The sequence below is a fragment of the Mirounga leonina genome, unplaced genomic scaffold (genome assembly GCF_011800145.1).
Source record: "Mirounga leonina isolate KUSES-001 unplaced genomic scaffold, KU_Mleo_1.0 Mir_376, whole genome shotgun sequence".
Taxonomy (NCBI): domain Eukaryota; kingdom Metazoa; phylum Chordata; class Mammalia; order Carnivora; family Phocidae; genus Mirounga; species Mirounga leonina.
The window spans coordinates 626,278-642,077 of record NW_023270718.1 but is presented as its reverse complement, the minus strand read 5'-3'; the positions used below and the strand labels follow the sequence as shown (position 1 = coordinate 642,077).

The window sequence follows — 15,800 nt, the reverse complement described above, 5'->3', positions numbered from 1 at the left end:
CCCCCTGCTCGTTTCTCTTTCTCAAATAAATAAGTAAAATCTTCTAAAATATGTAAATCCTTCAGTATATTTCTTCAAGGAGATAAGCCTCCCCTTTTCTTACTAAACACGACACAAAAAAATTTATTATACCTGTTAATAGTTGACTCTCTAACAGAGACCACCAAAATCTCAGCGGTACCACAAAAGGGAAAATCAAGGAAGGCTGTTTGAGGCAGGCTCTTCATACCAAGAAACTGGCCAGGATTAGGCAAGGATTGTGATACAATAGTTTAGGATTGGTGAACACAACAAAGTGAGAGTCTTGAAACAGTCTTGATAAGCAAGCTGTTGTCTGATAAGTGAGCTTTTACAGATTTTTCTTCTAGGCAAGACTTTCTTGGAACAAACCATCGCCACGTTGAAATACATGGTGTCAGATAGAATTTAAAATACCTATTACGGTTAAATAGCCAATCGATTAATAGATTTCCTTTCTTGTCTCATAAAAATATTTTTCCTGGTTTTTCAAGTCAGCTTCCAAGTGAGGTCCACACATTGCATTTGATTTTGTGTTTTTAAGTCTCTTTTAAGTTATAGCTTCACCTCTTTTTTTTTTTCTCTAAACATAATTTTTAACAAAGCCAGGTCATACAGAGTTCCTACAGCCTGGATTTTGCTGATTGTATACATGTGGTGTCATTTAACATGTTCCTTTGCCCCATGAGTTCCCTTTAATTTGGTAGTTAGAACTGCTGATCTAAGTTAAAAAAAAAAAAACAAAAACATGGCAAACAGTGGGAAGATGGAAGAATTGGAAGCACCAGGAATCTGTCTCTCCATCTAGACTACAGTTGCTTTGGCAGAATCTGTCAGATACAACTATTTTGGAACTCTGGAGTCTGTTGAAAGCTTTCAGTTTCCAGTGGAAGGCTTGGATGGTAAATTGTAGTTAATTTGGGTTCTTTTTCTTTTTAAAGATTTATTTATTCATTTGAGACACAGAGATACAGAGAGAAAGAGAGAGCATGAGCAGGGGGAGAGGCAGACAGAGAGGGAGAAGCAGGCTCCCTGCTGAGCCAGGAGCCTCATGTGGGGCTTGATCCCAGGACCCTGGGATCATGACCTGAGCTGAAGGCAGACACTTAGCCAACTGAGCCACCCAGGTGCCCCTGATTTGGGTTTTTAACATAGTAGCAGCTACCCATCCACCACCCCTAGCCACATGACAGGCTGTCATGCATGTGTTCCAGGAGCAACTTGCATGCAGCTGTGGGAGCCCATGTGGGCAATAAGGACTCTGTTCTCCAGATACTGGGGATCTGTGCTCTGATTGCTGATTACTGCTTCTGATCACAGAGGTGCAGACAAAGAGGTGGGCAGTCATGGTTATTGCACCTCCCTCTTTGTCGCAAGCCCCTTTCTCTCCAGCTTAAGTGACTTCCAGGGGATGTGAAGGGCTAGCACCTTTTCTCCTTCCTTCACTTTTGCTTTTTCCCCTTTCAGAGCTAGACATTAAAGACTAGGATCTTCAAAAAATAACTACATATACGGGGAATATTAGAGAGTGACTGCACATGCCCAAGGAAGGCCTCAGGAAAGACCTAAGAAGACCTTAAGTTTGGGGCACCTAGGTGGCTCAGTCAGTTAAACATCCAACTCTTGATCTGAGCTCAGGTCTTGATCTCAGGATCATGAGTTCAAGCCCCTCATTGGGCTCCATGCTCGGTGTGGAGCCTACTTAAAAAAGAAGAAGGAGAAGACTTTAAGTTTATACCTCAGGCTGATCCTCAGCACCACAAAGATAGTCTACAACAATAAAAATAACAATAATGATGATAAATAAAAACAATAAAATCAATGAACCCTCAGAAAGGGATGATCTGATGTCCAGAGTTACCACATTATTAGATTCAAATGTTGAACAAAAGAATCACAAAGCATACAAAGAAACAGGAAAATGTGGCAATCAAAGAAGAAAAAAAAACACAACAGAAACTGTCTTCAAAAAAGACCATGGGGTGCCTGGGTGGCTCAGTCGTTAAGAGTCTGCCTTTGGCTCAGGTCATGATCCCAGGACCCTGGAGCCCCACATTGGGCTCCCTGCTCAGTGGGGAATCTGCTTCTCCCTCTCCCTCTGCCCTTTCCCCCCTGCTCATGCTTGCTATCTCTCTCAAATGAATAAGATAAAATCTTAAAAAAAAAAAAACAAAAACCTAATGGCAGATATGTTAAAGATTTTAAAATAGCTATCTTAAAGATGTTCAAGGAATTAAAGGAAGATGTGGAGGAAGTCAAGAAAACAGTGTGTGTGAACAAAATGGAAATATCAATAAAGAGATAGAAAACCTAAAAAGAAACCAGAAAGAAATTCTGTAGTTGAAAAGTACAATAATTGAAATGAAAAATTCAGTAGAGGGATTCAAAGACAGATTTGAGCAGGCAGAAGAAAGAATCAGTGAACTTGAGTGTAGGACAATGGAATATTTCAAGTCTGAGACAGGGAAAATAAAGGTTGGAGAACAGCAAACAGAACCTGAGAGACCTGTGGGATGCCATCAAGTGAACCAGTACTCAAGTGTGGGAGTCCCAAAGGGAGGAGAGACAGAGAAAGGAGGAGTGAGAATATTTGAAGAAATATTGGTGGACATTTGGGTTGTTTCCAAGTTGTGGCTGAAAACTTTCCAAATTAGATGGAAGACATGAATATAAACATCCAGGAAGCTCAACAGACTCCAAATAAAATGGACTCAAAGAGACTCATACTGAGACACATTATAACCAAACTTTCAGAAGCCAAAGAGAAAATCTTGACAGCATCAAGAGAAGCAAATCATCACATACAAAGGAACCTCGGTAAGATTACCGGCAGATTTCTCATCAGGAACTTTGGAGGCCAGAAGACAGAGGGCCAATATATTCAAAGTGTTAAAAGAAAGAAACTGTCCACCAAGAATCCTATATCCCGAAAAACTGTTCTTCAAAAGTGAGGGAGAAATTAAGACATTCCCAGATAAACAAAAGCTGAGGGGGTTTGTGACCACCAGACTTGCCCTGCAAGAAATGCTCAAGGGAGTTTTGCAAAGTGAAATGAAAGGACACTAGACAGTAACTCAAAGCCATATGAAGAAATAAAGATCTCAATAAAGGAAAATACATGAGCAATTATTGGTTTTTAAGATTTTATTTATTTATTTATTTATTTATTTATTTATTTATTTATTTAAGAGAGAGAGTGCGAGTGCGTGCGAGCCCAGGGAGGGACGGGGGTAGGCAGAGGGACGGTTGCTGTATGTATCAATTGTTCATTCCTTTTTTTTTACTGAGTAGTATTCCATTATAAAGATATATTATTATCTATTCTTTCACTGTTGGTGGGCATTTGAGTTGTTTTCAGTTTGGGGCTCTTATAAATAAAGCTATTATGAACATTTGTATAAAGATCTTTGTATGGACATATGCTTTTGTTTTTTTTGGGTGGGGAGTGGTAGTACTTTGGAAAGGAAAGGCTGAATCCTGTAGTAACTGTATGTTTAATTTTTATTTTTATTTACTTATTTATTTTAAAGATTTTATTTATTTATTTGAGAGAGAGAATGAGAGAGAGAGAGAGAGCACGAGATGGGAGAGGGTCAGAGGGAGAAGCAGGCTCCCCGCCGAGCAGGGAGCCCGATGCGGGACTTGATCCCGGGACTCCAGGATCATGACCTGAGCCGAAGGCAGTCGCTTAACCGACTGAGCCACCCAGGCACCCTGTATGTTTAATTTTTAAAGAAACTTCCTAAGATTGGGAACAAAGCAAAATGTCCATTCTCGCTACTTTTATTCATTATACTAGAAATCCTAACCGGTACAATAAGAACAGAGGAAGAAATAAGGGGCGCCTGGGTGGCTCAGATGGTTAAGTGTCTGCCTTCAGCTCAGGTCATGATCCCAGGGTCCTGGGATCAAGCCCCACATCAGGCTCCTGGCTCAGTGGGGAGCCTGCTTCTCCCTTTCTGTCTGCCTCTCCCCCTGTTCATGCTCTCTCTTTCTGTCTGTATCTCTGTGTCTCAGATAAATAAATAAAATCTTAAAAAGAAAGAAAGGAAAGAAATAAAAGGCCTACGTATTGGAAAGGAAAAAATAAAACTGTCCCTACTTGCAGATGACATGATTGTTTAGAAAAATTCCATGGAATCTACAAAAAACTGCTAGAACTAATAAATGAATTTAGCAAGGTTGTAGTATATAGATCAACATGCAAAAATCAATTGCATTTATTCTATATACTAACAATGAAAAATTGAAAACTGAAATTCTAAAAGTACTATTTACAATAGTTCAAAAAGGTGAAATGAATATGAATCTAATGATATATGTACAGTATCTATAGCCTGAAAACTTATGAAACTAGGATTCTTATACATTGCTGGTGGTAATAAAAAACTATACAAGCACTCTGAAAAACAGTTTCTCCATTTCTTGTAAAGTTAAACAAACTCTTGCCTTATGACCCAGCAATCCTATTCCTAAGTATTTATCTTGGAGATAAAATTATATGTTTATCAAAAAACCTGTACAATAAATGTTTATAGCAGTTTAATTCATTGCTGCCCCAAACTAGAAACAACCCAAACATCTTCAATGGCTTAATGGATAAACTGGAGTATGTCCATACAATGGAATGGTATTTGTCCATAAAAAGGAATAAACCGTCAATACACATACAACATGGATGAATCCCAGAGGCACGAATAGTGAGTGAAAGTAGCTGGTCTCAAAGGTTCCATACTGTGTGGTTCCATTTCTATGCCATTTTCAAAAAGGCAAATGTATAGTGATAGAGAACAGATCCATGGTTGTCTATGACTGGGATGAGGGGAGGATGGGGCTACAAAGGAGTAGAATGAGGGAGTTTTGGGGTGAATGAACTTTTGTATTTTGATTGTGGTATTAACATTTACAAGTGATTTTGTTGTGAAAGAAATTTTTTTTTTTTAAGAAATTTTTTTTTAACATAGTGCTGTGGTTTAATAATTGTTGACCATCCAAAGAAGAGGCCTGCCGTTTTGCTTATCCATTCCCTTAGTAATGGATATTTAAGTCACCTCCAGCTCTTCACCAGAAACATACAGTGTGATTATATAAATTGTATTCCTAAAGTTCTGCACATAGAGCAAGAAACAGATTTAATGCCCAATAAATTATTAGTTAACATTAAATAATAGTAAAACAACTTAAACAACTAGTTTCCTAGCTCCTGATCAAAACTGACCTCCTACTCTGACATCACTGCCCCAAACCAGGATTTGTTCACATGGCCACTATAACACTATTAAGGAAATAGGGAGAGGGATCTTCAAATTCTTACCTTTTTTCAGTGCCCACCCTTCCTAAACTTCTGCCTGTTTTCTTCTCTACCCTCTAGAAACTCACTGCTTTTTTCCTCCCCATTAGCATCAAGTTTAAGGTAATTGGCTGCAGTAATTGTAGTCAGTTTAGTTGTTGGAGAGGAGTGTGTATGTGTTTAGGGGAAATTTGGTTCACTTCAATAAGCAGTTCTGGAAGAAACCACAGCATCAGTTTGCTGGTCACATCTTATGGGTGCTGTTGTAAAGCTGTTGGAAACAAGGCCTGTGCCTGAGGTGCTGTTACCTTGTCAGGAGAGACGATACTTTGTGTGGGAAACAGAAAAATACTGAAGTAAGATGGTTGAATGTGCTGGGGTTCTGTGGAGGGAGAGCGTGGGTGTCAGAGAAGTCAGGAAAGGTCTGCTAGAATTGGCAGGGAGATGTCTAGTGGGGCTCTCATGGATAGGTAGGTGGGAATGGGAGATGGAATTTCAGGGAGGGAAGAACATGAACCAGAGCCCTGGAGAGAGCAGTATGGGTGAGGATAGAGGCTAAATCCAGACAGATGAACGAATAGGTGTATGGCAGGATTATATTTCATTTTAACTGTTTTCTCCCCACTCTCCAATTCTGTATACCACTTCTCTTGCTCCTTGTCCCTGAGTTAGTAGGGCCATTATCTAGAAATGCAAAGAGCCAGAAATATCTTAACGTTCAGCTTTGAGGTTTCAAAGTAGGCTTATGTAAAGTGAGACAGAGACAGTAATTCTGAAGGCCTAACTTTTGATTTGATAGACCTGGAATTCTCAAGTTCCTCGAAAGGCCTTACGGCATGATTGTTGCAAAACCATAGATTTGAGGAGAATGTGTGATAGTGGTCTGTGTAAGGTGGATGATATAACTCCCAAGGGCTAGGCCCCATCTCTTCCCTAGTACCTAGGGAGGAAGCAGTTCCCTGTGCAATGATCTTTTCTCCAGATCTTGGGGGGAATTTCATCAGCCAAATGGGACGCCTCCACAACCCAGAGTCCTGAAGCACTGCAATGGGACTTGAGAGCTGTTGGAAGGGGCCCTGAAGTAGCTGAGAGAGGAATGGCAGAGCCGAGAGGGCCCATGTGGATGACCATCAGTGCCCAGACAGGGTTGGAGGTTCCCAGTGGACGCCAGCAGGAATGGGAGCCAAGTACCAGGCATCAGCAGGAATGTGGACATGAGCAGCAGAGAGGCAAAAATGAGACAGTTACCTCCTTCCCACCAGTCCTGTAGCCAAGCCCTGGGCAAGGAGAGTGGAAAGGGAGAAAGCCCTGAGGTGGCTGAGTTTATTCAAACTGGTTAAGTTTCTGCCTACCGCTGGGTCAGATGAGGGATTCTTACAACCAAAGTATCATAAAAATAAGCAATATATTAAAATACTTTTATATTATGTATACTTATGTAAATATATTATTATACTTGAGTTTGCGGCCTGAGAAATTTGCCCGTGCCGCTGAAGTTCTTCAGCATATGATACATATAATTTTTAAAATACCAAAACAATCCACAAAATTTTCAGATTTTGGAAAATTGTATCATTCTTCCATTCACTCAGGGATTTCTCTTGTAACTCTCTTCAGTGCAATCAGAAAGCCATTCTTCGGGGTACCTGGGTGGCTCAGTCGCTAGGCGTCTGCCTTCGGCTCAGGTCATGGTCCCAGGGTCCTGGGATCGAGCCCCACATCGGGCTCCCTGCTCTGCGGGAAGCCTGCTTCTCCCTCTCCCACTCCCCCTGCTTGTGTTCCTTCTCTAGCTGTCTCTCTCTCTCTCCGTCAAATAAATAAAATAAAATCTTAAAAAAAAAAAAAAAAAGAAAGCCATTCTTCTATGAGAAACATCTAGTTGGCTTGTTTTTGTTTTTGCCCTAGATGGCATTTACCAGTCATGGTTCTGAATGCTTATTATTTCAGAGACTTAAATGCCCCCTCATTAAATTCAAATTTGATTTGTTTGTGCTTTCTCCTGCAAACTGACATGATGGGAAACTGGATGCCTAGGGACCAAGATAAAGTATTAGCTGGAGTGCGTCTTTAACTCAAAGAGTTGATTTAGAACCAGAAAACTTTCTAGAAAGAACTTGGATAGACTATACTATGGCCAAACTCCCCTGTCCTTTGTCCTTTGTAGGAGTCAGTAGTTTTCATTAAGTCTTCTTCCACCCCTGGTGCAGTTGGCTATGTCAGTTAAACCACAATAAAACTATTTAAATAAAATAATAAATGTCTATTCCCCCTTATCCTCTCCCCACCTTTTACTTTTTCCTATGTGGCTCCTATATCATTGGAGTCTTTTATAATAAGATGGGTTTTGTGTGTTCTTGCATAATAAGCAGGAGAAACTAAAAACAAATCTTCCCCCCAAGAGTCCTAGGCCCCAGTTTTCATACCCTGCTGAGCCCCAGCTGCCTCTTACGTGCCCTGTGTCCACTGAAGATGCATGAAGTAAGCAGCAGAGAAGGAAAGGAATGATGTAAAGGGGCAAGAGACAGGACATAGGAGATGGGGTCTGTTTTAACAGAACGTGGAGTCTGATTTTTCAAAATCTGCCATACCTCCCAGGGAAATATTAGAGCAAAACAGCGAACTGTGGCCTTACGGTTGGGCTCAGAGTGCTCTGAAGGAGGCTAATGCTGATCTCTTGCCCAGCTAACAAGAAAAAGTGACCAATCAGAGTGAAAGGAAAACCAGACTTTAGGTCCAAGTATCGAAGTTCTGGTCTTGCTTTGCCCATAGCTATGTCAGTGTGAGACGCTCAAGTTTTCCAGATCTCTGTTTCCTGCAAAATGTGTGGGTTGGAGACAACGAATTTTAAGGGCCCTTTCAGCACTAAAATTCCACTTCTAGTCTTGGGTTATACACCAATCACAGCAGAAACTTTATTGGAAATATAAAATACATCCACAGGAACTCTCTCTGTTCTTAGCTCTCCTCTTGCTCCTCAACTTGTTGATGACCAGCAGTCAGGAGGGGTGTCCTGCGGCCCAGGACAAGAAGCACCTCCTCAGGAACAATGGACAAGTTACTGCAGTAACATCAGCAGCACTAGTTCTAACCTCCAAACCGAATCAGGAAGCCAGGTGGCCCCATTTTCAGTATTTCGGGGTTGAAGGAGAGACTGATATGGACAGATTTCCTCCACCCACATGGGCCCTACTGTAAAGATCCCAGACATCAGCCTGCAGCCAATTATGGATGTACAGCCTTTGACCTCCAAAAATGAGCTGATGCCTCCTATGGAACAAGAAAGGATGGGGAGATACATGGATGTTTTAGGAAATCAGAGAGGAATCCGTCCTTCCTCATTCCCCAAACCCCGAGTGTCAGAACCCCTTGGGATCCACCCAGATGTCTGGTTTTCCAGCCTCTGAAACCACCGGATGTTCAGTTTACCTCCAGTGATCTGAAGTCTTCCTTGATAGCACTGAATTGTATCATTGGGACAGGGAAGAGAAGGAGCATTCAAACAGGTCCCCAAAGCCACACAGGTTGGGCAGTGGAGGCGTGGTGACATACTGGGAGCTAGAGGGAGAAACAGAGGGCAATTAGGGTATGTCCTGCCCCTGGACTTGTCTCTTCTTGCTTCCCTCTCTCCCCCAAGTCTTTGCTGCTGACACCCCCACAATCAAGGCCTATCACTGCAACCTTGCCATGCCTCTCCAACTGACTCTTTGCTATCAGAACCCATCCCACATGACTTCCAAACCGTGTGCTTAGGTGTGGAGACAGACATGAAAAGGACACAGTTCCTGCCACTGAGATCACCATCTAGAAGAAGGACATGCCAGTAATATAGTACATCTCAGCAGGCCCTGTGTCCAAGGTATGATGGCAAAGGAATGGAGGGGTATCTAACCACCTGGAAGAATTTGCTAACTATTTTCACAGAGTGGACACCTGAGTTGAGGTGGAGGGTGAACAGAGGTTAGCGGAGTGAAAATGGGGGTTGGGGTGGGTAGCAAAGTAAACAGCAAGGACAAAGGCTGGGAGGTGTGAGCAGCTTGGTGGATTTCGGGGACTGTGAGACACTGCAGTGTTGGTATTCAGCTGGTAGGCACAGATAGGGGTGGACGGTTCTTTTTATGGCCAGCATCCATTCTGATTGGCCAGTACCATATCTGTTGTTAAGTATTTTTTTTTTAAAGATTTTATTTATTTATTTGACAGAGAGAGAGACAGCGAGAGAGGGAACACAAGCAGGGGGAGTGGGAGAGGGAGAAGCAGGCTTCCCGCAGAGCAGGGAGCCCGACGCGGGGCTCGATCCCAGGACCCTGGGACCATGACCTGAGCCGAAGGCAGACGCTTAACGACTGAGCCACCCAGGCGCCCCCGTTGTTAAGTATTTTGACCACTGGCCCCAGCTGAAACACAACAAACAGGGAAGGAAGAGAAGGAAGTGAGCTGGGAAGTTGGGCAGGGCCAGATTGCCGTAGGGCCTGGCCAGACCGGGGAAGCAGTAACTGCCAGACTGGTCATGCCACACCATCCTGCTTGGAAACCTCCGCTGACACTTTGTTGCCTAATCAACACAAAACCCAACCTGACACCTCAGCCTTCACTGACAGCCCAGTGCTCTGAGCAGTGTTTAGACCCCAAGGTAACCGTTTAGGAAAAGGCAGGCAAAAGCTCTGAGGTTCTTCTGTGTCTGGCCCCATGGGGCCTGAGCCACGTAGGAACACAGAGAAGGAAGACCCGCCGTCTTCCCAGGGGTTACCGAGTTTCCCTCAGTGCGCACGTCTCACCTCCCCACGGCCCCTGGGTCTCTTCCTCCTTCCACAGCTCCAGTAAGTTCTGCCTGCTGTTGCATAAGGGCTCCTCACAGTAGCTGCTGTAGGAGACGGTGATTATGCCTGGGGGCGGGGAGTGCTGGACGTACATTATCGCCTGTGTCCCATCCGCCACGCAGCCCTTAGTGCCCAAAACTGCTGTCTTGGCCCCTGTTCGGAGACAGGAGGAAAGAAGGGGGATGGTGGGCCTATGGCCTGGCCCCAGGGGAGGGGCACAGCCCTGCCACAACATACCCTTCCTCCCACCCGACCCACCTGCCCTTTCTCGCTTTACCTGCTTTAATCATCAGAAGGGATTCCTGGCACAATGACCCACTGTCACAAGTCTCAACGTTCTCTGTGGTCCAATTAAACGTCTTCCGTGGGTCCTCTTCTACACTCATCCATATGCCCTTGTGACAGTGCAACTTTTGCTCCGCTGGGGAGGACATGAGACCACGTTAAGCACCTGCCCCCCCCCCCCCAGTCCTCCTTCCCCAGAGGTGCATCCTCTCTGAACCAGCTCAGCTCGCCCCCCGGGACCCCCCGTTCTTACAGGCCAAGGAGGGGGCCCCGAGGAGGAGGAGGAGGAACAGCAAACCCTGGACACGACGGGTTCCCATGGCGTCTTTCTGAGCGGCTTGGAAGAGCGGCTACGGATCTGCGATTTGAGAGAGAAGGGGGGCTGTTCAGCCTCCCACAGCGAGGCTGCATCGACCTTCTGGCAAGAACTGTCACTGCGGGGCGCAGCCTCCACTGTCGGGGTGGCCCTGGCTGGCCTGCGAGTGTGAGCACATTGGCACGTTTACTGTGCCTCAGTTTCCCCAGCTGCAGCCCTGCGACCCAAACCCGTATTCTGCGAAGACAGAGGAGTTCAACGACCAGCACCCTCCAGCCTCGGGGTCCCGGGTGCGGCCCGGACGCCCCTTCGGCCTCAGGCTCAGGAGGCCTGGTTCAAGCCTATGTTCTCCCACGCCCCGGGATTCTCGGCCCCCCAGAACTCGGAATTCTGAGATCCCAGTCCTGTTCTACCGAGGGATCCAGGGCTTTGGGTTCCAGCCGCCATTTGCCGCAGGACTCTGAGCCCCCCGGCCTCCATCCCGCTCAGACCAGGAGTCCTGCCCCCCCACCCCTCCTCTTTCCTCAGGACCCAGGAATCTGGGTCCTTTTCTCCTTAAGGGACCCAAATTCCACCTGGCTTTCAGAGAACCTCACAAGAACCTCACGGTGCTGAAGGAACGGCCCGGAACGCCCCTCTCGTTCCACTCAGCCTTGGCTTCGTCTCTCGGACACACGGAAGGCGGGGCCAGCTTCGCCCAACAGGTTACTCGAAGCCCCATTGGTCAATGTGAAAGCATCTGATGCGCTCATTGGATGAACCCGAAGGAACGCCGCACCCCATTGGCCCTGGAGAAGCCCATTCCTGCCCGGCCTAGAAGGCACGCATGCGCAGAATGGCGAGTGGCGAGCGTGCTGGGGCTGCAGCGAGGTCGCTGTGTTCGCAGCGCCCAGTGAGCAAAGCAGGGCGGGCGGTGCGTCCTCAAACGGCCTCCCTGATCGCTTTCTCTCGTTGGGCGGTGGAGTCTCTGCTTCTCCAGCCAGGCTAGGAGGTCACGCCCTTGGCTGTCCTCCACTGAACTACTCTCCCTGCCCAAATCGCCTCCCGTGTTCCCAGCCTGGGCCCTGCCGCAGCACCCGCCCGATGGCCGTGGGCCCTGGGAGGCAGCTTGCCCTTGTCACCTTCACGCGCGGCGGTTCCTGGCCAGGCCGGGCGTCTCCCTCTGATTGCGTCACAGCGCCGGCCGCCTCCTGGAAGGCTGAACAGAGAAATACCGGCTTCAGAGTCACTTCCAGCCCCCCTGACTGGGGGCATGAGCAGTGACTGTGAGGGCGCAGGTTGCCGCTGTAGCTCACCCACGTGGCCGTGCCACTGCCACCGGGAAGACGTGGCTTTCATTCGGATTTCTTTCTTTCTTTTTTTTTTTTTTAAGATTTTATTTATTTATTTGAGACAGAGAGCATGAGAGGGAGGAGGGTCAGAGGGAGAAGCAGACTCCCCGCCGAGCAGGGAGCCCGATGCGGGACTCGATCCCGGGACTCCGGGATCATGACATGAGCCGAAGGCAGTCGCCCAACCGACTGAGCCACCCAGGCGCCCTCATTCGGATTTCTTGTTCGTGGCTGAAAACTCTGTTTCATACGTATGTAAGCTGTCCAGATCTATATGTAACATGAAGCAAAGGGGTCCTTGGTGTACTCTCAGACTTGGTGCTGTTTCTGTGAGTGCTGTGGTGTAAATGAATATTTTTAATAGAGGAAATAGCACAATTAGAACTTTAAAAAGAACTAGGGAGAGTTAATACAAATACAAGAGAAAGCAATTTAGCTAGATCAGGAAGAATATTATGGCCTTTTAGAATCCACCAAAAAATGTTTTCAAAGATGAAATAACCCAGGAGAAAAGAGTTACAATTGGGTTATATTGTAGCCCCCAATTATTTCATGTTTTAACATTCCAAACACTAAGAATCGGCATGTGATTCCGGGAGGGGATGAGAAATATTTAGGTGTCAGATGCCTTTACATCCTGGGGCTATAGGACAGGGTGCGTTGGGATCATTAGGAGGCAGGAAGGGATGAAGCACCTTACAAAAGGACCATGGCCAATCCCATCCTTGCCCCCAGCAACCTGACCAGGGCAGTGCCCACAGATTTCAGGGGAGGAGGTCTCTCTGTATGATGGTAGTGAGCATGGCTGATTCTGTCCTCACTGTCTGGCTGGCACATTCTGGAAGCTTTGGCAGTTCTTAGAATAACCGAAGGGACTGTCTTGATTGATGCCCTTTAACAAGGAACAGACTTACAGGATAGACAGTTTTTAGTGCTCACTGTGGTTTTGGCACGGCCTCCAGGAGCAAAGTATGAGAAAAGATAGTAAGAAATTCACTTCAAATACTGGGTCCCTGATGCCTGGCCCCCAGTTCTCTCATCTCTCAGGAATCTGTGGGTCCATGTTGCCAGCCCCCTCCTTCCTCAGACCCAGGAGCCCAGGCCCCCAGCCCCCTCCTCCCTCAGACCCAGGAATCAGGCCCCTGGTCCTCTCCTCCCTCAGACTCAGGGGTCCAGGTCCCAGCCTACTGTCATCTGGACCCAGCAATCCAAGTCACTACCCCCCTCAACTCTCAGCATCCAAACAAAATAAAGTACCCTTTGTGTACTTTCAGAATTGGTACTATTCCTAGAAGTTAAGCTATAAATGAATATTTATTTTTAATAGAGAAGATGCCTCAGTCAGAATGGTGTTAGTAAAAGCTCTTAATTTTACATAAAAATATATTAAAAACTTTCAGTTGGGGACAGTTAATATTAAGTATAATTATTAATATATTATTATTATTATTATTATTTTAAAGATTTTATTTATTCATTCGACAGAGAGACACAGAGAGAGAGGGAACACAAGCGGGGAAGCGGGAGAGGGAGAAGCAGGCTTCCCACAGAGCAGGGAGCCCGATACGGGGCTCGATCCCAGGACCCTGGGATCATGACCTGAGCCGAAGGCAGACGCCTAACCGACTGAGCCACTCAGGTGCCCCAATTATTAATATATTATTAACAAAAACATTAAGAATAGTTAGTATAAATATGAAGAGGCAGTTCTGGTCCCAAGGACCCTGTCCCTTAGGCCCTGGGATCCTCCCTCATCCCCTCCCGTCTCTCTGACTAGCACTTGCCCTGCCTCCAGGCCTGACCCCACAGCTGGCTTCTAGCTCCTGTAGTGAAGATCATCCTAAATTGACTCTTGGCCTGTGGATTTGTTTTCTGGGGCTGCCATTACTAAGTACCACAGCCTGGGAGGCTTACACAACGGAAAGGTATTATCATAACACTTTTGGAGGCTGGAAGCCCAAAGTCAAGGTGTTGGCAGGGTTCGTTCCTTCTGAGGGCTGGGAGGGAAGGATCCGTCCCAGACCTCTCTCCTTGGCTTGTGGATGGCTGTCTTCTCTCTGAGTCTTCACATCCTCTGCCCTCTGTGTGTGTTTGTGTGCAGATTTTTCCCTTTGAATAAGGACACCAGTCATACGGGATTGGGTCCCACCTTAATGACCTCATCTTCATTTGATTACCTCTGTAAAGACTTTATCTCTAAATAAGGTCACTTTCTGAGGTACTGGGGGTCAGGACCTCAACATATGAATTTGGAAGGGGGGGAGACACAATTCAAGCCATCATAGATTGAGAGAGATGTGTGTTGCAGTTGAAGTAGTGAGTACAGAATAGTGTACTCGCATGCTCCACCGGCCAAGCCAGCCAGGCACCCCCCTCCAATGGTATCTAAAAAATATTTCACTTTCCAGTTGTTCGTTGCTAATATCTGGAAATATTTAAGAATATGTAGTATAGAATAATATAGAATATTTAAATTTTATTAGCTTGGGTATAGACTTCACTCTAGGGCTGGTTTAGCCTTGCTCCGAAGGTATAATTTTTCTAGGGTCTCTACTGAATGTCCTGTGTCTTCAACAAGGTCTCTCTGCCCTGGTTTCTTGGAATTTGAATGTTTTCCCTTTCAGAGTGGGTTTTGGACGTTGTTCCACATATAGCTCCCTGGAAGGTTTTTTTAAGTTTGTACCAGAATTCACAAGCTTAGATGAGGGGCTTTTTTTTCCTTTTCTATTCTAAAGTAAATTGCCTGTATGTATCTGCTTGCTTGACCCTAGTCAGGGAGGGAGCATGGCATTTTTATTTGCCATGTGTGTTTTTAATTCGTTTTTGGCATTGTATGGCCCCAACCCACTTCTATATAAAGTAATACAAAAGCAGGCATTCAGAGTTAGTGTGGGTTTAAAATTGTATTCACTGATGTACACAAAGTAATAGTAAATCTTTCTTTAGGTTCAGTTTTTTATTTTTTATTTTAATTTTTTTTAAAGATTGCATTTATTTATTAGAGAGAGAGAGTGCGCACCGGGGGGGTGGGAGGCAGATGGAGAGGGAGAAGCAGATTTCCTGCTGTGCGTGGAGCCTGATGTGGGGCTCAATCCCACGACCCCAAGATCATGACCTGAGCGGAAATCAAGAGTCAGACGCTTAACTGACTAAGCCACCCAGGCACCCCACTGGATGTACTTTTCAAGTGCGTGGGGGGACACGTCGGGCTTGATGGATGCCTCCAGGCCCCGGTGGACACCGTGAGGATCGTGTCCTGCTGGATGGACGGCCCCACCTCTCCTCTCTGGCCTCTCGCACAAGCTGGGATCAAGCCGAACCCGTCCCAGCGCCCCCTCTCAGCGCCTTAACTGCACACATAATTCCAGCATTCACTTCCGGTCTCCACACAGGCTCAGCCTGCACACATCTCCTTCTCTTAAAGGTCTTTCCCGCCACGTGGGGGCCGCAGCAAGAATCATGAGAGTCACTATTGAATCTTTGGTCCCCCCTGCCCCACGTGGAATCTGTCACCCACACCTCTCCAGGTCCCCCACCTGCCCCGCCATTTCTCCTATTTCTCTACCACTTTCTCCTCCACCGTGACCACGAGTCCAAATTGTCATTTCCTCCGTGGACCTGGCAGGGTCTAACCAGCCTTGCAGGGCGTGAGGTTCCTCCTGTTGCCGTAACAAATGACCACAACCGCGGTGGCTTCACACAACACAACGTGTTAATCCTAGAGTTTTGTAGGTCAGAAGCCT

General features: G+C 46.0%; 1 protein-coding gene across 6 annotated transcripts; it reads right to left on the bottom strand.

The window, feature by feature from the left end:
- Positions 1 to 7,822: 7,822 nt before the first annotated feature.
- Positions 7,823 to 11,907, bottom strand: TEX101 (testis expressed 101). 6 transcript variants are annotated; one of them, XM_034986621.1, is made up of 6 exons: positions 11,302 to 11,907; positions 10,664 to 10,768; positions 10,403 to 10,546; positions 10,084 to 10,278; positions 8,735 to 8,863; positions 7,823 to 8,575 (listed from the first exon to the last, which is right to left on the bottom strand). In XM_034986621.1, the coding sequence occupies exons 2-6, from the start codon at positions 10,728 to 10,730 to the stop codon at positions 8,364 to 8,366; spliced, it is 747 nt and encodes a 248-aa protein (XP_034842512.1). In that variant the 5' UTR covers positions 10,731 to 10,768; positions 11,302 to 11,907; the 3' UTR covers positions 7,823 to 8,363. The 6 variants fall into 6 exon arrangements, with proteins under 6 accessions (XP_034842512.1, XP_034842514.1, XP_034842511.1 ...); XM_034986623.1 differs by having other exon boundaries at positions 11,329 to 11,907; XM_034986620.1 differs by having other exon boundaries at positions 11,318 to 11,906.
- Positions 11,908 to 15,800: the final 3,893 nt, after the last annotated feature.

Coding starts and splice junctions, on each gene's coding strand:
- TEX101 (XM_034986621.1), bottom strand. CDS start 10,730: ATGGGAACCCGTCGTGTCCAGGGTTTGCTGTTCCTCCTCCTCCTCCTC. Junction 10,547..10,663: donor CGGGGCCCCCTCCTTGGCCT/GTAAGAACGGGG, acceptor TGTCCTCCCCAG/CGGAGCAAAAGTTGCACTGT. Junction 8,864..10,083: donor GACCCAGGGGCCGTGGGGAG/GTGAGACGTGCG, acceptor TTCTCCCTCTAG/CTCCCAGTATGTCACCACGC.